Below are 22071 nucleotides of genomic sequence, written 5' to 3' on the forward strand. Positions count from 1 at the left end.
AAAATAGTGAAGGAAAAAGTATTTGATCTCTTGCTGATTTTGTAAGTTTGCCCACTGACAAAGACATGAACAGTCTATAATTTTAAGGGTAGATTAGTTTTATCAGTGAGAGATAGAATATCAAAAATAAGATCCAGAAAATCACATTGTATAAATTTTATAAATATATTTGCATTTTGCATAGAGAAATAAGTATTTGATCCCTCTGGCAGACAAGACTTAATACTTGGTGGCAAACCCTTATTGGCGCGCACAGCAGTCAGACGATTTTGTAGTTGATGATGACATTTGCGCATATATTAGGAGGAATTTTGGTCCACTCCTCTTTGCAGATCATCTCTATATCATTAAGATTTTGAGGCTGTTGCTTGGAAACTCAGAGCTTCAGCTCCCTCCATAAGTTTTTTTTTTTTTTTTTTTTTTTTTTTTTTTTTTTTTAATGGGATTGAGATCTGGAGACTGGCTAGGCCACTCTGACCTTAATGTGCTTCTTTTTGAGCAACTCCTTTGTTGTCTTGACTGTATGTTTTGAGTCATTGTCCTACTAGAAGACCCAGCCACAACCCATGTTTAATGTCCTAACGGAGGGAAGGCGGTTGTCACTCAGGATTGTACGGTACATGGCTCCATTCATTCTCCCATTGATGCGGTGAAGTAGTCCTGTGCCCTTAGCAGAGAAACATCCCCAAAACGTAATCTTTCCACCTCCATGCTTGACAGTGGGGACTGTTCTTTGGGTCATAGGCAACATTTCTGTTCATCCAAACACGGCGAGTTGCGTTAATGTCAAAGAGCTCAATTTGTGTCTCATCTGACCACAGCACCTTCTCCCAATCACTCTCAGAGTCATCCAGATTGGTCAGAGGAGACAAAAATTGAGCTCTTTGGCAATTCAGGATTTTATTGTTGATATTCTATCTCTCACTGTTACAATTAAGCTACCCTTAAAATTACAGACTGTTCATGTTTTAGTCAGTCGGCAAACTCACAAAATCAGCAAAGGATCAAATAGTTATTTCCTTCTCTGTAAATTTGCTAGGTTCTTATGTGAAACCAAGTCAGACTCAATGAATAAATCTGCTTTCTCTCCCAAACATCTACTAAAGGTTATTTGTAACAAAGGAGCCTATCAGGCTTTCATGCTGCCATGGTCAGATACGAGGAATTTATTTAATAGAGATGAGCAAACCACAGTATTTTCCCTGGCTTTGTGAATTTTCCATTGCTGAGTAGTTTTTATCTTGCGTAAGTCAATAAGCTTTAAACCTGCCATCATAGTCTTACAGAAAGGAAACCTGGTTCTGTAATAGTCTATTACACCAATATGCAATGAATTCTCTTTAATTGTATTACGGTAGATAACATTTCAACTGAAAACGCTTACAAATGCTTAGAATAAAACCAAATGTGTATATACACATTTCTGCATCTATATGAACTTGTATGTAACTGAAGGTGTGAACATATTTCCAAAAGCTGCTTCTGTTTACATTCTTGCATTTCTGTAACCCCTCGATGAAGCCAAGTGCTGCGGGTCTCCTCTCATTTCAGGGGAGCCATGTGTAGTGCTTCGAGGATCACGAAAAGGAGGTGAAGGGAAGAGAGTCTCAGTATGACAGTCGTCATCACTTAATTGTAAAGGTGGTGTTCTTGCAGCGTGGCACGTGCGTCCTAAAGAATAAACAATTGTACTTAGCTAGGTCTACATACTGTATGTGTACGTATGTGCAATTAGTTGTTAGTTAATATTCACTTATAATAGTTATTATGCTAATGCCCCAAGCAAAAAAGCGCTGTTGGGAAAACTGCAATGGAAACACATTGTGGTTTTTCCCTGCACCGCTTTTCACGGAAAGTCCGCAGTTTTCCTGTGTGGACTTTCTGCTTCAATTATACCTATAGGAAAACTGACAACTTTTCCATAGGTTTAATCAACATACTGCAATTTCCAAAAACTTAACGGTTTAGAAAATTAGGAATTAGAAAAACGCCACAGTTGCGCTATTTCAGTATAGCTGATCTGTGAGGATCCTAGGTGTTAGATCACCGCAGATCTCATAGTGATGGTCTGTTCTAAGCATAGGCCATCAATATAAAAAAATTAGATAGCCACTTTAACTGATTGAAGTGACCCCCTCCAGTCTCAGCTTCCAGGAGCCTTCACAAGTAAAAAAGCAGCGCATAGATTTCAGCTTGCAATAGAGAAACTGGAGAAAGAATAAAGAAGCGCAGCATTCCATAGAAAGCAGCCAAAGTTTGTTAAAAAGTTTTACGACATGTCACAAATGCTAGCAGAAAATGAAAAGTTATTCAAAAACTTAGGTACGCTTTAAGAAGAAAATAATTGGGCATGGTGAAATTGTATTTCGTCAAGATTTAGCACTATTGAGAGCCCATACACATTACATGGTCAGCTATTCCAATTGATATTGGTGAGGTCTGGCCAACATTCATCTTGTGTATGGCCATGTTAGCGGGTGTTCAAATCTCCCACTAAAATATAATCTTTAAATCTGAGCAAATTTTTGTATCTTTTGTAGGACTCTCTTAACTAGATAGACCTCCTGTAGAAAAAAAAAAAAAAAAACATAAAATGTCTCATCAGTAAATGTTTCCCTACTGTCTCTGGACCAATGCAGTATTCAAGATACAACAGGTTGGGGATCGTCTGCTGTACACTAGGTCTTTCTTATACTGATAAGTTCAGCACTTGCCAAGAAATTTCTATATTCAAGTTGATTTAACCTATCCAAGTGAAAATATGTAAAAAACCCAATGTTTCCTATGTCTTTAATCCTCTACACCAGTCTTTCTCAAAGTGGGCGAGAACGCCCCCTTGTGGGCGCTGGAGGCCTATAGGGGGGCAGTAAAGGGCACAGAGAAGATTTGGGGGGGGGGGGTTTGAAGCGGTTTAGGGGGGCGATGGCTAATTTAAAGGGGTGGTATCATAACAAGGATCCTATCTATACTGCTTGTTAATGTGGATTTAAGACTTTTCCTAAATACATTGCTTCAGCAAAACTGCTTTGTTTGTCCACTATCTTACTTTATTCACTTCATTATGGACACTAGCACCTGGCCCCCTGCTCATTGCTGAGGGAGCCACATGACGTAGCTCCCTGCTGTGTTGGGGGAGAGTGGGGGGGGGGGGGGCGGCTGAGTGTACGGAGCCAGCCTGTGTCTGCACCACACATACACATCACCTAGCTCCCTGCTGTGAGATAGAGGGGGGTGTGTGTGGAATAAGTGCTGCTTTTTTATATAAAGCAGTCTAAATCCTACTGGGCTAAAGGACCTGGTCTCTCTGTTCACTAGGATAAAGCTTTATTATATAGAGCAGGCTGCTTGTGGGCAGAGGAGCCAGGTCCTTTAGGAAACTCCGTACAAGGTAAATCCGAGTCTACAGGACCTTTTGATGACATCACAGGCCCTTCAGTCAACCCATAGGATCACGCTATGTGGCGGGCGGAGCTACACACTAATTTGGGGGCGGGGCTAATTGACGCGAGCAAACAGGAAGAAAGAAGATTTTTAGGCAGCTTAGAAGGCAGATCAAGCTTCATGAGGCTACCCCTTTAAAATTGTTTTTTTGCTTTTAACACAAACTTTACCGCTTTACCGAATTTTGACTACAAAAGCCAATCCCGCAATTTTACCCTGGATTGTGGTCCATCGTTCAACGATTTTTGATAGCATTCCCATCATCGTATTTGTGTGAACGTGGATTTAGTGCTGTGGCAACGTTGCTAACTAAAAAGAGAAATCGGTTGCAGATTACCGAACGCGGTGACTTACGGCTGTTTTTGAGTAAATTCGAGCCTGATATTAACAAACTTGTTAAAAATCATCAAATTCATCCTTCACATTAGATTAGTTTTAAAATTAAAATTGAAATGTTTGTTTTAATAACATGAATAAAAGTTTTCCTAATATTACAAAATGGTGTTTTATATTACCTTCATCAGAAAGTCTTATTTTCACATGACACACATAATTTAATTATTAACATAATGACTGCGATTGTGATTTTTAAGATGTAGTAAAGTAAAAAAATTTGGAAGGGCGCTAGAAAATAATTCTCGAAGTGGGCGGTAGACAAAATAAGTTTGAGAACCTCTGCTCTACACTAATATTACCTATTGTAAATCCATAAGACCTAGACTAGTCCTGCTTACCTCTCTCTCTACTTGTAGACACTTCTCGGTTAGACATTGCAATATGGCGGAGCCGTAATCCGTCATACAGCCCCTGCAACTTATTATACAGTCGGTTTCGTTCCATCAGCTTCTCTGAGAGGTCACTGTATTTTGTCTTGTATTCCTCCAGGATTTTCTTTAGAGAATTCACTTCTCCCTTCATGGCTACTAACTCAGAATCCTTGCTTTGAATTTGCTGGTTATAATGTTTTTCCAATTGCTTCAGATGTCCTTCTGCCTGGCTGTATCTATATTCCTGGTACAATCGCTCCTGGTAAACCTGATTACAAATTCACAGAATGACTTATGTGATGAGAGTCAATGACACTGGACTGTGTTGGCTTTATAGACATATGATTGCATCTTTTATCCATCATGCTAGATTATTGGCAACAAATAGCCCCGTGTTAACAATCATAGGCTACCGATAACCAATCCATGTGAATGGGGGAGAAAACATCCCACATGTACTTTGCATCAGGCAGTGTATTTGGAAGGTGCAGACGAGCACTGTTAGACATCATTATCATTGCAGTAAGCTTGTCTTACCTGTGTAATACCAGCCTTACTCCCTATAATGTAGATGTCATTCAGATGTGTAGGCTTGGACTGGTCCACAGAAGAACAAGTGAATTCAACCAGTGGGCTATGGGCTAGTTCACACGCAATTACCGTGTTATCCGTGTGTCATTTAATCACAGCCTGACAGTAGTGCACATGTCGCCTAACTGGGTATGGATATGGGTTTGAAGTATGGGGTTGAGGGTAGAGGAAATGAGGTTATGGGAGGGTCACGTCAAACAGTTACAGTATTTCCCCCTACGCCCAACAGCAGCACAACTGGGGTATTCCTGCCCCTAATGAGCTGTTAGGACAGGTGGAATTTTTAATTACCTAACAGCTTTTGACCCCTATAAGAGGCCGGAAGACATGCTCCTCCCTTGTGTTTTTTTCTGTCCTGTGGGACAGGACAGGTGGTAGGGGGAGCAGGGGTTCTGACATCTCATAGGGGTCTGCTACTCTCTCTCCCCCCTCCTTCTTACCTGACAAGCGGAAGACTTTGCTATATTTTTCCTTTCTTTTTGCTCTTCTGAGCCTCTGCTGCTTCCTCCCCCGCCGGGGGAGCCCGCCGGCTCATGCGTGCGCCTGGAGTGCTGCCGCGCCGGAGCCGGGCTTCCCTGCGCGGCTAGGACCCTTTCTCCTGGGAACCGTTTTTTGGTTCCCCGGGTCCGCCGCCCTACTCGTCCGCTGTGCGTGCGCGGTATGCGGTTCGCGGGGGTGAACGAAACCCCCTGGAGACGAGCGGATGCCGGGGTTCCTGAGAGGGGGGGGACGCCTCCAGTTTCTGGGGATCCTGTCAGTATTGAGGGGCCCCCCCTCTGTGAGTTTTTGCCTTTGCCCCCCAAAAAGGATTCCCCAAAGAAGGGGCATGCCCTTTTTTAGTCCTGGCCTATATATCCCCCTCCAAAACCATCTTTCAGTGCCTGTTGCTCCGGTTACTAGCACCTCAACTAGAGAAGCTCCTTGGTCAATTTGTCCTAGAAAGCAGCTCCGTTGATTCAGGTTTGGGGGAGGCGGCCAGGGGGAAGGGATGGTAGCGGTTCCCACTATGGGAGGGCAAAGGTTGTTAGTATTATTTTTCTTTGTTCCTTCTCAGAATGTCTTCTTCTTCCTCCTCTACTGTTCCTCCTCGGAGGAAGGCCGTGGCAAAGAGGAAACATCTTTCATGCGCTACCTGCAGAGTCCCACTGCCTGACGACTCCCAGTTTCGTTTTTGTCCAGGATGTAGAGCCCCCCTTCTGAGGCAACCCCCATGCGGGAGATGGTATCCTGGGTGAAGGGCTTCGTCCAGGACTCCATGAAAAGGATGGAGTCCTCAGCCAAAAGACCACGGCTGGACTGCGAGTTGTCCCTTCCGCCCCTGGAGAACCTGCGCCTGAGGGACGTGGAGTCATCATCCGATTCTGAGGAGGAAAAGGAGATCTTCCCCTTAGAGAAGATGTCCAGGGTGTTCAAGACACTTAGGATCAGAGTCCGGGAAGGTGGTGAAGGCCCAAGTCGAAGGTCTCGTACCTTCAGGCCGTCCTCGGAAATGCTTTGCCTGATGGAGATCGAATGGAGGCACCCGGAAAAACCCTTTGCGCCATCCAAGCGATTTAAGACCTTATTCCCGGTCCCTGAGGGTCAGCTAAAGGCGTGGGGTCCTCCGCCGAAGGTTGACGTCGCTGTGGCGAAGCTGTCAAGACGCACTGTCCTCCCGAAAGAGGACGGGTCGAGTCACAAGGATCCGATGGATCGTCGGGTGGAAGGATCACTGAGACGAGTCTATTCGGCCTCCTCAGCCCAGGCCTCCCTGGGCATGGTTGCGAACGAGGTGGCCACTGGTCTGCGGGCAGAGCTCTCATCACTTGCCAAGGACATAGATTCCGGAGTGGATCGAGATGACCTCCTGGCAACAATGTCGGACATCTCTCTGCTGGTGGATCATCTGACGGAGGCGACCCATTTTCAGACCCGTCTGGCCGCCAGATCTATGGCACTGGCTACTGCTGCTCACCGGCCCTTGTGGCTGAAGCCCTGGAAGGCTGACCTCACCTCCAAGAATAGCCTGTGTGGTCTCCCCTTTGAGCCGGGACGGCTATTCGGGAGGGAGCTCGACCGGATTATGGAATCTCTGGCCGACTCCAAAGGCAAGAATTTGCCACAGCCCCTTGAAGGTCGGAGTCCCTCCTTTCGAGGAAGAGGCACCTCCAGAAGAGGAACTAGAGGCCAGTGACGATCCGGCAGAGGTAGAGGTCGGGGCTCCTCTCGTATACGTAAGGGCACCTCCTTCTAATCCTTCCATCCTACCTCCCCTCTCCTCGCCCCCGGGGTGGGCGGCCGTCTTTCCCACTATGTGGATGCCTGGCGCTAGAATATTCGGAACCCCTGGGTCATCCAGACGATCCAGGAAGGCTATAAAATTAATTTTGTTGCCCAGCCGCCAGAGAAGATGGTAAGAACCCGCCCTCTTCAGGGCCCCAAACAACTTCATCTGGAGAAATTGATTCAGGAATACGTGGACAAAGCTGCGCTGGAGGTGGTTCCTCGCGCAGATCAAGGCACAGGCATCTATTCTCCAGTCTTCTTGGTCCCCAAGTCATCAGGCGAGTGGCGTATGATCATCGCTCAGGTATCTGAATCGCTTTATCTGCAGACTGCGGTTTCGCATGGAGACCATCAGGTCAGTGCTACATTTCATGCGCCCTGGAGATCACTTCGTCACTCTGGACCTGAAGGATGCCTACCTCCACATACCCATCTTTCCGGCACACCGAAAGTTCCTAAGGATTGCCATATACATAGAAGGGAAAGAGGCGCACTTCCAGTTCGCAGCCCTCCCGTTCGGTATATCCTCCGCCCCCCACACCTTCACAAAGGTCATAGCTCCGGTCACTGCCGCCCTGCGCCTTCAAGGCATATTCATAGTCCCGTACCTGGACAACTGGCTTCTGAAGGCTCATTCAAAGGAGGTTCTTACCACGCAGGTGCAGACCGTAGTAGCTCTACTAGACAAACTGGGGTGGCTGGTAAACTGGCAGAAGTCAGTAATGGTGCCATCAACACGAGTTTAGTTCCTGGGACTTATTCTAGACTCTCTCAACAGGACGGTCTCTCTACCCTCTCCTTGCAAAAGGAAAATTGCTCGGGCAGCACATCATTTGTCTTCTACATGGAAGGTCACCATCAGGACGGCTATGAAGGTCCTTGGATTGATGTCCGCTACCCTAGATGCAGTTCCTTGGGCCCTATGGCATATGCGCCCTCTACAGAACGAGATCTTGAGAGTCTGGAATCACAGTCCTTCAGGTTTACAGAAGCCAATCCAGTTAACCATCAGCACCTGGCAAACCTTGCCCTGGTGGACCCATCTGCAAGATGGGAAGTCCTCGGTCCAGCCCGCCTGGACCCTGTTGACTACAGATGTCTCCCTAACAGGCTGGGGAGCTCATCTGGGGGAGACCCCGGTTCAAGGTACATGGAATCAGCGGGAGAGGACGCACTCATCCAACTGGCGCGAGCTTACCACAGTTCATCGAGCCCTTCTGTCATTTGCACCACTTCTACGAGGGAAAGCGGTCAAAGTAAGATCAAACAATCTGACGACAGTCCACTATATCAACAAGCAGGGAGGAACCAGGTCCCCCTCACTCCTGCAAGTCACCAACCTGATCTTCTCCTGGGCAGAACGGAACCTCTCCCAGCTGGCCGCGGTACATATCCAGGGCCGCCTGAACATCCTAGCGGATCAACTCAGCAGAGGCCGCCCGACCGCAGGCGAATGGTTCTTGAATCAGGACATCTTCCACTGCCTGACCAGGAGGTGGGGTCTCCCCGAGGTGGATCTGATGGCCACCCAACACAATGCCAAAGTAGAAAGGTTTTGCTCCCTGTACCGGGAAGACAACCCTTTGGCTGTGGATGCCCTGTCAATACCATGGAGGTTCGAACTGGCATACGTGTTCCCTCCCATCCGATGATCCCAAAGGTATTGGCGAAACTCAGGCAGGACCAGACTTCGGCAATAGTGATCATGCCGTTCTGGCCAAAAAGGGCATGGTTCACCGACCTTATCCTTATGAGTCGGGGGAACTACTGGAGGCTTCCACCAGTCAGGAACCTGGTGTCACTGAATAGTCGGGCATGCCTGGGCCTAGACAAATTCAACCTCACTGCCTGGAGGTTAACCACGCCATACACCGACAGAGGATTGTCCCAGGGAGTGCTAAGTACCTTAGCCCATTCAAGAGCAGAGGCAACCAATCAGAGCTACCAGAGGATCGCCCGGATATTCCGAGATTGGTGTACAGGCAGCCACCGCGATCCAGACAGAGATGCAGTCCTAGAGTTCTTACAAAACGGCCTGGAGAGAGGACTAGCACCTGCCACCCTCAAGGTTCAAGAGTCAGCTCTATCTGCTCTCCTGGAGACACGGTTATCACAAGATCCTCTTGTCAAACAGTTCCTTAGGGGGGCTGCCAGGCTCCGCCCCCAGGTACGGCCCCCTGTCCCTAGGTGGGACCTGGCCGCGGTTCTAAAAGGGCTATGTGCGCCCCCCTTCGAACCATTATCTGAAGTGGACTGGAAGTACCTGTCATTTAAGGTGACTTTCCTGCTGGCAATAACCTCCGCCAAGAGGGTTGGCGAATTGCAGGCTCTAGCAGCCTCCGAACCTTTCATAACCTTCTTCCCTGACAGGGTACAGCTAAGGTTCGTTCCAGGATTTTTGCCAAAGGTACCAACACTTCAGAACACCAACCAAGTGATCACCCTACCGGGCTTCTTTCCCTCTCCTGCTACGGAGCAGGAGGAGAAGCTACACACACTGGATCTGGTAAGAGCACTACGTATTTACCTAGACTGTACAGCACCATTCCGAAGATCAGAGAATCTTCTGGTTAATGTGTTTGGCCACAATAGAGGCGCTAAAGCATCAAAGGTAACCCTGTCGAGATGGATCAGAGAAGCTATCAGCTGTTCCCTTCGGGCCCAGAATCTTCCTGTTCCAGATTTCTTACGAGCCCATGCCACCCGAGCAGTGGCTACATTATGGGCAGAGACACGGTTCCTCTCTCTAGACCAGATATGTGCTGCAGCCTCTTGGAGCTCACAGCTGACTTTTGCCAAACACTACAGATTGGACTGGCGTACAGCCGATGCTACAGCATTTGGGCACTCCGTCTTGGCATCAGCCTGCCAGGAGGACCCGCCCTAGGGGAAACAATACTTGCTAAATCCCCAGTTGTGCTGCTGTTGGGCGTAGGGGGAAAGAAAGATTATGAATGATAATCTGTTTTCCCTTAGCCCAAACAGCAGCACAAGGCTCCCTCCCTAGGAGGTACTGTTGTACAGATTTTGTGTATGTGTGTGTAGCTCTTGGCATAAATTGCTCTCTGTATATCATACTTGTTACTAACACAAGGGAGGAGCATGTCTTCCGGCCTCTTATAGGGGTCAAAAGCTGTTAGGTAATTAAAAATTCCACCTGTCCTAACAGGTCATTAGGGGCAGGAATACCCCAGTTGTGCTGCTGTTTGGGCTAAGGGAAAACAGATTATCATTCATAATCTTTCTATCTCAGACATTATAAAACATACAAACATGCGTCTGGTGTTATATGAGAGAGGAGATTCTCTTTGCAGTGATATCTATATTATTTCCAGAGGTATCACTGGTTGAAAACACACATATATAATGCATTATAATTAGAGATGAGCAAACAGTAAAATGTTCGAGATTCAATATTCATTTCGAATAGCAGCTCAATATTCGACTATTTGAACGAATATCGAACCCCATTATAGTCTATGGGAGAAAATGCTTCGCTACAAGGGATCCTACCATTCGACTCAGGAGGGTCACCAAGTCCACTATCACACCCCAGGAAATGATGCCAACACCCTGGAAAGCAACTGGGACAGCAGGGGAAGCATGTCTGGGGGCATCAAGTACCTTTATTATGTCAGGATCCCCTGTCAGCTTGCGATATGCCGGAGCTGACTTTTTTGCATAGGAATGCATTGACCAGCGTTGATTGGCCAGTCTACGGGTACTAACACGCTCAGCTGGGCTATTACACTAAGGAATAGCCCAGCTGAGCGTGTTAGTAGTTCTAAGGAATAGCCAAGCTGAACTAGTTGTGTTAGTACAGGAGGAGTAGCTGGAGGGATGGTTGGGTGTAGTGCAGAGCTCTTTCATCTCCGGTGTCTGGAGTAGCTGGGCTAACCGCACAGGCTCTGCTATAGCCAGTCGCAGTTGGCATATCGCAAGCTGACAGGGATCCCGACAAGATAGAGCCCCAAAGAGCTAGGTGAGTGACATTCCCCCTAAATAAAGGTTATCCCTAGCTTAGCCTGCCTGTAGATCTGTCCATGTCTCACATTCATATAGTTCACAGTCCCAAATTAGTCAAATGGTAAATCCACCATTGGTATAAATTGGAGGTTATCTGTTTCCGGCCGGCAATTTCTTTTTCCGATTTTTTTTCACTGCCTACATTGTCGTAGTTCCTGTCCCACCTCCCCTGCGCTGTTATTGGTGCAAAAAACGCGCCGGGGAAGGTGGGAGGGGAATCAAATTTTTAGTGAGTTTGCCACCTGGTGTTAGATTGGAATCGAACACCTCGAACGGCCTGATATTCGATCGAATATCAATTCGATCGAGCGTCGTTCGCTCATCTCTGATTATAATGTTTGTGACATAAGTGTTTGAAGTGATCCCCCCCCCCTTCTATTTTCTCTACATTTTTCACAGTGCAGTATTCTAAGCCCGTACTCCATATGCAATTATGGGCAGGAACAGCTCTCAATACAGAAGCAAGGGAAAGCGTGAAAAAATGCAGAATTTCACAGAAATGAGGCAAAATGTGTTAATAAAGTGTATTGCAAAATCTATTACAAATACTGCCAGAAAATCAAAAGTTGTCCAAAAGTTTAGATACGCTTTATGGCTAAGGACCTACATAGTGAGCTGCAGCCAAAAACCGCTGTGGAGAAAACCACAGCAGAAAAGACAATGGCGGAAATGCATCAGCATTTTTTTACACAGTGTTTTTCACAGAAAGACCACAGAGTTTTCCTTTGTGGACTTTCTGGCTCTATTACACCTATATGGAAGTCGCCACCATTTCTGTAGGTATAATCAACATGCTGCAATTTGCTGCGAAACCCAAGTGTTTTTGAAATCGCAACATTTCTGCTACAGATGTTTTCGGTAATGTGTGGATAGAATTAGCCAGAATCCGATCCACTTTGCAGGTAATGTAAAACAGACCATTCTTTGCCATAGCAGGTTCCAGCCTAAGGCTAAGGCCCCACATTGCAGAAACACCGCTTTTTTTGTTGCAGATTTTGTTGCGTTTTTTTTGAGCCAAACCCAGGAGTGGATTGTGCAGAAGATAGAAGTGTAAGCGTTTCCTATATATTTCCCATTCCTTTTGAAGCCATTCTTGGCTTTGGCTCGAAAAACAGCAACAAAATCTTCAACAAAAAAAGCTGTGTTTCCACAACATGAGGCCTCAGCCTTAGGCTAAGGCCCCACAGGGCGGAAACGCCACACTACAGCGCTGCAGGAACAATCTCGGCGTGAACGCATCGCGGTTCTTCCCGCAGCGCTTTGAACAGAAAGTTCACAGAGTTTTCCTCTGCGGACTTTGTTACAATTATATCTGCGGTAAAGCCGCCCGCATTTCTGTAGATATAATTGACATGCTGCGATTTTCAAAACTGCAACGTTTTTGGAAATCACAGCGTGTCCGCGCTGCGTTTTTTTCCGCACAGTGGGCATGGGATTCGCATGAATCCCGTCCACTTTGAAAGTACTGTAAAACGCCACGATTTTTCCCGTAGATATAATTGTAACAGAAAGTCTGTGGAGGAAAACTCTGTGAACTTTCTGTTCAAAACGCTGCGGGAAGAACCGCGATGCATTCATGATTGCAATTGTTCCCACAGCGCTTTAGCGCGGCAGTTCCGGCCCGTGGGGCCTTAGCCTAAGGCTCCACGTTGCGGAAGCGCTTTTCTTGTTGCAGATTTTGCTGCTTTTTTTGAGGCAAAGCCAAAAATGGCTACAAAAGGAATGGGAAATATAGTGGAAGTCCTTATACTTCTCCCTTCTGCTAGATCCACTCCTGGGTTTGGCTTTAAAAAAACACAACAAAATCTGCAACAAAAAAAGCTGCATTGCTGCAATGTGGGGCCTCAGCCTTAGGGCCAGGGCTCCATGGGACGTAAACTCCGCGATTTGCCTGCAGCATAAATGTTGGCGTTTTACAGTCAGGGCAAAGTGGATGGGATTCTAGCGAATCCCACGCCCACTTTGCAGTACACAACGTGGTGCGCACATGCCGCAATTTCCAGAATCGGCGCGGTTTTGGAAATCACAGCATGTCAATTATACCTACGGAAACGCCATTGGTTTCTCCCTAGGTATAATTGTAACAGAAAGTTCGCAGAGGAAACCTCTACTAACTTTCTGTCTAAAGCGCTATGGGGAGAACTTGACGCGTTGGGCATTGGAGAGTTTTTGACATTGATAACAAATCCTTAAAACAGGTCATCAATTTCAGATGGGTGGGGGTCCGACACTCTGATCAATCAGCTGTTCTGAGCTGCCGTTGGGCATCAGTACTATACTGTGTATAAGAGCCAGAAACAGAGGGCGTCATACCCTGAGGCCAGCTGAGTAGTTTGAGCGCTATGTGTCACACTCCACCAATCTGATATTGATGACCTATCCTTAGAAGAGGTAATCAATATTAAAAAACAACAAAGCCTGTAAAAACCCATTTTATATGTAATATCCATAAATTAGGTACTTGTGAAAAACCAGAGAAACTGATGGTAAAGTCCAAGAAACTAATAGGTTTGTGCTGATAATTGATATGGTGATCTGTTCCCTCTTACCTGATAAGTCCAGAATACTAATGCTCGAGAGCATATATCTAGAACAATCTCAGGACGTAATCCAGCCAACATAATGGCTTTCTTTTCTTCTGCAGGGTTAAGCTCAGTGTGCTTAATATCCATTCTACTAGAAAGAGTACTGTTACACGCTGGGCAAACAGTAGTGGTTTGAGTAGATTGCCCACTGCCATGTTGCTCACAAAAAATATGTGAACAAGCTGTTACCCAGGCACGGCTAGATAATTTTCCCCGGCATTTGGGAAAGTTGCACACTAAAACATCATCACACGCTGACATTGTTAGAAGCACCTGAAAAATATGAAGTTATATACTATGCTTTAGTATATATCTCACATATACACAATAATACAGGGCAAAAAAGTTAGTAGTTATATACTTCCAAATGTTCCTTTTGTGTTTCAAGCATATTTGAAATAATTTTAGCATATTTGAGTAACTTAGACAATTTACAGGTTTATCAAGTTTATAAGCAAATTTTGGAAATTTTGAGTGTGTCATTTTTTCCTGTACCAAGTTCTATTTGCAGACAGGAATAGGTGGCATAATGACAGAAACTCCCATTAAATGACCTAATTTGTAAAACTCGCCCCCTTCAGGTATTCTTTGAAGGGTATAGTAAGCATTTTGATCAAACAAATATTGTTTTGCAAGAATTATTACAAATGATGAAAAACATTACATTTTCATTTTCTTCAAATATGTGTCATTGTACAGCCAGTTTTTTTTTGCACACAACACATCAAAAAGAAGAAACACACCCCAAAATATATCACCCCACTTCTCCCGTGTTAAAAAACGTACACTTTGTGGCCTTAGTCCTATGTACGCACATACAGTAGGGCCTAAGAGGTAGGGAGGGCCAAATGGATTTCAAAACACAAATTTTGCTTGCAGATATGTTAGGCCCATTGCACATTTGAGCAAGATTTCAGTTACCAAAGCATTTGAAAACCCCCATAAATGACACCATTTTATAAACTAGACCCCTTAAGGTATTCATTGAGGGATATAGTGAGTACTTTGACCCGATAAGTGTTGAGAAAATTTGCGTCATATTTTTTTTCACAAAAGTGTCATTTTATAGGCAGTTTTTTTGCACATAACACATGAAAATGAAGAAAAACACCCTAAAATAGATGACCCCATTTCTCCCGTGTTCAAAAATGTACACTTTGTGGCCTTAATCCTATGTACGGATGCACAGTAGGGCCCAAAAAGAAGGGAGCACCAACTGGATTTCAACACACAATTTTTGCTTCTAAATGTTTCAGGCCCATTGCGCATTCAAACAAGATTTGAGCTACCAAAACATTACACAATCATTCAATATCCAGGTTGGATATAGATTCAAATCAGTTGCATACCTCATTGAAGATGTGGTCACTGTTCAAAATTGTGTGTTGTTTTGTTAATATCCCATGTGTCCTCACTACAGATAGCTACATATTCATTTGACGTTTCAGCCATGATTTCAATCGTATGCTTCCATATAGGATGTGTTTTGTCATTGATATTTTATGGTCATTTCTGAACAATTAAGTAGTTATGTGATGTCCTGATTGCGTCTTTTATTGAGGATGCGTCTCTTGTGGTGTATATTGTGTTGGACATCCAGGCCATTTGTGTGCTAAGCGCTCCACATGAATCGCACATGCTGCTCGGACCGCGAGTGTTTCTGGAGACGCGTTCTATTATGGACACATAACTCTATATTGTTGTTCTGACTGCAATTTTGTTGACTAGAGGACTTTTCCTTGGTTGATATCGTAATCATATATTTTTTTACATATGTGTCTTAGGGCTCTTGAAATAGGAACACACTATTTTCACTATAAGCATAGAACTGTCATGCTTTTCGGATTTTTCTCCTGTTTTTGACAGGTAAATAACAACATTTATTCTATTCATGATGATTCTAATTCCAATTTCTTTGTTAAGATACAATTATGAACTTTTGAGATATTGGATTGCAATTTGTGCTTAATCTGTATGGCGAATAATCTTCACTCTCTGTATTGATGTCAAATAATGTGCCTAATATCAGTATTAACACCGTCAATGTATGTACTTTCAGTTAGTTTGCTGTAACAATATTTATTTAAACGTTAATGGTAGTTTTTCAGTTTTCGATCTTGTTTATATGTATAGGTTGTTTGTTACTATGATGTGTTTGCAATTAAACAGAAACAGCTACAGCTTCTGAGGATCGAGCATGCGTGCATTTATAAACACTGTGCACACAATAGCAGTTAGCTATAACTAAGAGAGGCATACTCTCGAAACGCATCAGCTAGCGCTGGATCTACCACACTATGCTATACCACCATGTGTCTGTGATTGCTACATTTTAGAGCTTTTTGTGAATCAATAAAGGGAGAAACATTTTTTATTCAACGAGGATGCGCTGGACGTCAGTTTTTACTGCACCAACAGATATCTGGATGGCTATTCTTCGATATCTTCTGTGTGGAAGATAAATGGGGACGTGTAAATAAGCTTCCTTTACATCCAGGGTTATCATTACCTCATCCTGTTGGAGAAAGGTGGTCACGGAGTCTATGGTTTTCATCCGAAAAGTTCTTCTTTTTAGAAAACGGTTGAGAAACCTTAAGTCTATTATCATCCTCCAGTCTCCTGAGGGTTTGGGGACCAGGAAGACTGGAGAGTAGACACCTTGACTTCTTTCTTGAGAGGGCACCCTTTCCAGGGCTCCTTTTGAGATGTAATCCAGGACAGCTGCCTCTAAGATGTTCTGTTGTGCAGCAGGTAAGACACGGGTTGATATAAACCGGTCGCGGGGATATTGATTGAACTCTAGGGCACAGCCCTGACTTACCACCCGCAAAACCCAGGGATCTTTTATGTAGTGGCTCAGTGCGGTGATAAACTGGGTGAGATGGCCTCCCACTGGATGTTCGGCCACAGAGAGTGGCGCACCTTCAAAAGGCTGGCTTCCTTTTCGGCTCATCATTAGCGCGCCCCCGTCCCGCACATCTAGAGCAGAACCTAGCTCGTCTTTGAGGCTGAGATCTAGAAGAGGCCCCACGACCCCTAGCTGGGGGAGGTCTTCTACCTCTGGAGGCTTGAGGCAAGGACCTTCCCTTGTCCTCCGCCAGACGCTCCATCAGGTCATCCAAACCATGCCCAAAAACCTTACCAGGCTGGAAAGGAAGGGCACAGAGCGCGTACTTGGAGGGAAGATCCGCTCTTCATGATCTAAGCCACAAAGGCCTCCTTGCGGCAATTATTTGGGACATGGTCTTTGAAAATAACTTTAGCTGCTTTCATGAAGCTTCTCCCAGGAAGTCTGCGGCTACATGGACGGAACCCATGGAGGCCAGTATGTTGTCTCTACCCACTCCAGCGTCGATGTCCTGTTCCAATTGTGTTAGGCGGGCATGGAGGAAGTCCGAGACCTCGGCGGTTGAAATGGCTACCGCCAACTGTGCCGATGCCGTGGAATACACCTTCTTTAGGGTAGAATCGATTCTTCTATCCAACAGGTCCTGAAGGTTGGACCCGTCCTCCAGGGGAACAATAGTACGCCGGGACAGCTTTGCTACCGCTAGGTCCACCTTTGGAGGGGGACCCCAGCAGTCGAGTTGGGCCGAGTCAACAGGGAACATGTTCTTGAATACCCTGGAAGCGAAATGCGCTTTTTCTGGAAATTTCCATTCCTGCTCCATAATCATGATTAGAGCAGCGTCTACATGGAAGGCCCTTTGCCCACCAGAGGTAGACGCGGAGGCTTCCCCTACTTCATCCTGGTCCCTTGACCGGATGGACCTCAGCAATTTGGATGTTTTATCCCAATGAAATATGGGTTTGCTGATGATACTCAACTGCTCCTTGCTGGTGATACTCAACTGCTCCTCGATGGGCAGGAGTCATCCTCCATATGCAACCTTTCTATAGAGGGAAGTGAGGTAGAGCACTCATCAGTGCGCTGATTCTTGGAGAGCTGGGCGATAGAGCTATGGATGTCTCTTAATGACTCATCCTGAAAGAAAGGAGGAGGATGCTTACCAGAAGTGAGGAAACCATCTTTCCACTTATTATTCTGAACCGTACTGACCATATACTTCTTTACCCAAACCACCATGTCTCTAGAGGAAGGTTCCTCAGGAGGAGGGCCTCTGCAGGAACAGCAGTGCGCCCATCCGTATCCTAGGAAACATAAGGTCTTTCAGAATCCCAACTGGGAATGACCCTACATACCACACCACTGTATATATACTCTTACCATCGGGCAGAGGGATGTCACAATGTAGACATGCAAAATGTCTCCTTTTAGAGGAGGACTTTGTTCTCCTATGATCGCTCGGAGATGTGGTGGAGGACGACATGGCGGCAGGAGTGAAGCAACCGCTGCAAAGTTCACCTAAGGGCCAAATTTACTAGGTAATAAAAAGGAGTAACACATCTCTCTTTGAACAATCAAAGAAATTCTTACCAGGATGTTATGCCGTCCGCAGAAGCGTCAGAATATAGCAGCAGAAGGTGCGTGCAGGATAGCGTACAGCAAACGCAATCAGTGGTAAACACCTAGATGACTAGGGAGCCCCACTAGACAAGTCTAGGAAGGCAGGGAATCTGAACCCTGCGCTTCCTTTTAACTTGCCGCCAGATAAGGGGGCGGGGCCAACCGGGTAACCGCCCCCTTTACTCTCCTAGCTGTGGCATTTAGCCAAAGATTAACTGGCGGAGAGGTGACAAAGGGGGCGGGGTTAGGACCTCTAACCCCCCCACCACAAGCACCCACATCCTGGAACCCACAAAAAATTACCTCCGGCCGCGATCCAAGCGACCGTAAGTGTGCGGCCGCAATTCCGTTCCCCCCCCAGGAAGGTGAGGACCACGGCAGCCGGAGAAGAGGAGGGAAAAGTAGAGGGGGGAGGGGGGGAAGGGATGCCGAAGTTAACCTCTCCCTCTCTCTCCCACAGGAGCAAGAGAGGAAAAAGGACAAGAAGATAAAGCTAAGAAGCTAAAGAAGATAGAGGGGCTTCAGGACCAGGTAAGACTCCATTCCAGACCCCATGGGAGAACAGAGAGTCCCCCCTCACCTGTCCAACACACAGGACAGAAAAAAAACACATGAGGGGAGGGGCTCTGTGCCCTCTTATAGGGGTCAGCCAGGTGTTCAACTTGTTAATTAAAATTCCCAAAAAGAAAAAGTTTGTTTATTTCAGCTCATAAATATCTCTTTTTTTCTTTCTCCTCCTGGGAGCCAATGAGACTCCGCTTCACCAGGGAGAAATTAAAAAATGGATGGACAACAATAAAAGTTAAATTTTATATATTTACTTTATTTACTTCGGATCTGGATTGAATTTCTTCCTGGTGTAATGGATGGACAACAATAAAATTTTATATATTTACTTCGGATCTGGATTGAATTTCTTCCTGGTGAAGCGGAGTTTTACACTTATACGTTTCTGCATCTTCTAATTAAAATTCTGCCTGTCCTACCAGCACACAGGGGCAGAAAATACCCCGTATTGTGCCGCTGGTGGGACGACAGGAAATGACTGCTAATCATATCTACTGAGAACAATGCTCAAATGGTTGAAAGATGGTGGGGGCGTTCATTGGGCTTTCTGATATTTTCAATAGGCAATTGATATTGGTCATTCTTATATATGAAATGATTGATGTGGGAATAAAATTTAAATTGATTTGTCTCATTCTCTGCACTGGTAGCATCTCATCTATAACCTAGCAGTTAAAAAAACAAAAAATAAAAATAGCAGCAATTTGAGCATCTAAGACATTATAAGGTTTAATACATTACTTTTAGGAAGTTGTTACAGGAGGTACAGGTTAATAACCACATGCAGTTCAAGGATAAAACAAAAAAGCCAAGTCTTACACCCCAAGAATACCAGAAAAGGGGAGCCAAGCCTATTTATACAACAAAGTAGATATTTATAGCCTGTCCTTTTATATACTGGGCATGAGCTAGTGTACACAATATTACACCAGGCTTAGACAGTTATATATTGTCATAGATCTCTTACCCTCAAGGTCTGGAGTCCCACAGACTTCTTAGAGCTTCAGCGTCACCTAGTAAAAGGAAAAAATAAAGTGAATTAATGCATAGCACAAAGCAATACCCACACACCAGAGGAAAGCTACACCAAATCTATAAAACACTGCTACAGGAGCCGTCACATGTGAATACAGCTACAGCGTGAGGTACAACCACGTGCTCGTCACACCCAAAATGGCGGCACCGTGTTCAATGACCTTGGCAAATCAAACCCTCCTGCTTAAGCATTGTATACACAAGTGACAAGTACAAGACAGCTCTAAATAAATAAAAACAAGCTAAACCCAACACCAATACCACCAGTGGCCTCTCACCTACCTCCACTGATACACTGATGTAAATAACGACCCTGTGCGTGTTCCCACCTTTATATACCTGCAAAACAACCGGAAGTGAGGAGGACAGAGAGCGAGGCTTCTACAATAGGAGACACTGGCTAGTATGTGTAATGGGCAGCCACAAGAGGTTATCATCAGGCGTGGTCACAACTGTCGCATTAGCTGGCAGCGCTCAGTTTCTCGTTCCCAACGATCGCCTCTGCTATTAGCTGGTTGGTGTCATGTGATCGCGCTGAGCCGTGTTGCGCAGTTGTTATTTCAGTACAGAGTGCACGATAGTAAGTGTGATGGCGGCTCCGCTGCGGTAACGTCAGCGCTATTCCACCAAATCTATATCTAGCGCTAAGCCACGCACTGTGTGTGGTAGAGTAAATATACTACACTGTCTGCCCGGGTGTAATAGCGTGGACAGTTGTGACGTTCATACAGTTGGTTCCTCACTAAACTATATACTACTATATACGTCAGTAATATGAGGGACAGCTGAAACGTTACAGACTTTCCAGTTGTCCAATAAAGTACACGTCTACGCCCTTATAGCACAGACACCATTAGGAAGTGACATGCAGAAAAACTAGTGGAGACAATACCGCTACCCGCCCATTCATCTGAATGAGATAGAGGAAAGTAGGGAGAAGTGAATAAAATGAGAGAACTACAGTAGATTGTTTCACTAAGGTTCACATCTGCGTGGAGTCTCCTCTGCAGATTCCGCTTAAAATCGTCAGAGAGAAAAGTTCTGCATGGGGGACGCTTCTCTCAGCCGATTTCAGTATAAAACCTGTAGAAACCTGATGGAAACCCGCTAAACCCCACTATAGTCTATGAGGTAATCAGGTAACCGCTTTTTTAAAGAATGGGCTCATTGTTACTAATCTCTCCTGACATTAGCTCGGACAACTGCATTAAAAAGGGTACATGTGAAATCACTGACAGACTATTCACACATGTGGCGGGTTGTGCAGGACCTAGCAAAGTTGGATACCGATGACCTTTCCACAAGCTAGGTCTTCAGTATCAGATCAGCCCAATCAACTGTTTCAACTGCCAAAAGCTATTTAGCAGGTATACAGCCGAAACCAGCTCTGTTCCTGTTGAAGTAAATGGGAGCAGAGCTGCGATTCCTGGCTCCACAGTAATAGTGTACAGAGTTTCCATACACTTCATACAACTTCCTGTCCATACAGCGTAACTGTGGCAGCAGCAACTGCAGCTCTAGCCAAGCTGGTTCTGGCCATATACCTGGCATACAACTTCTGGCGTGTGAAACAGCTGGATGGTGTACGTAGGGGCCACATAACAAAGTTTTATCTTGGACGCCCCACACGGTATAACTCCACATTTATATACACTATAATTTCAGTGGCCCCCTCAAAAATTATGATTTGTGATGGTTTTATGATTATTGTCCCATAGCGGCCCCTTCACAAGGTATGATGTCCCATAGTGCACCCTACAGTGTTAGGTGCAAAAATTTTGGGCTCCATAGTACCCCAAATTTTGGTGTTTCACCATTCATAAACTATCATTATACTGTGACTCCATAGGGTTATATCAGCGTCATTACATAGGCGAAGATAGCAGGGAGTCACGCCGGAGCCCAGGAGAAATGAGTAACACAGTTTTTTTTTATTTTACTCACCTCTCCTGGGCCTACAATCGTTATACTCTGGTGTCTGAAAATACCCCAGAACATAATAATAGCAGTTTTGGTTCAGATGTGTTTGATCCAAACAAAATCGTTAGATGAACCTTGGAAGACAAATCTTGCAAGATTTTCTCAACAATTACCAAGTACTGTGGTTCTACTTGCCAATCCCCGCTTCTGCTGCAGCCGCCTCCGCTTCGTTTCTACAGAGAAGCGGAGGTGAGCCCTATTCGTTCCATATCACGTCACTGTCAGCGATGTCCTGACACTGTTAAGCGTCAGCCAGGGCCGCCGATAGGCCAGTACTACTGCTACTGGCGTCAGGGGCCCGGCCAAATTTAAAAATGGGGGGGGGCCCGGTTTTGGCCCGCCACCG

The 22071-nt window shown here is 45.4% G+C and overlaps 1 protein-coding gene across 1 annotated transcript; it reads right to left on the minus strand.

Moving 5' to 3' along the window:
* Positions 1-1486: 1486 nt before the first annotated feature.
* LOC142203752 (E3 ubiquitin-protein ligase CCNB1IP1-like) lies at positions 1487-13936 on the minus strand. The gene is made up of 3 exons (XM_075274802.1): positions 13640-13936; positions 4176-4476; positions 1487-1671 (listed from the first exon to the last, which is right to left on the minus strand). The coding sequence occupies exons 1-3, from the start codon at positions 13934-13936 to the stop codon at positions 1487-1489; spliced, it is 783 nt and encodes a 260-aa protein (XP_075130903.1).
* Positions 13937-22071: the final 8135 nt, after the last annotated feature.

This window comes from Leptodactylus fuscus, chromosome 1 (assembly GCF_031893055.1).
Source record: "Leptodactylus fuscus isolate aLepFus1 chromosome 1, aLepFus1.hap2, whole genome shotgun sequence".
In the NCBI taxonomy this organism is placed as follows: domain Eukaryota; kingdom Metazoa; phylum Chordata; class Amphibia; order Anura; family Leptodactylidae; genus Leptodactylus; species Leptodactylus fuscus.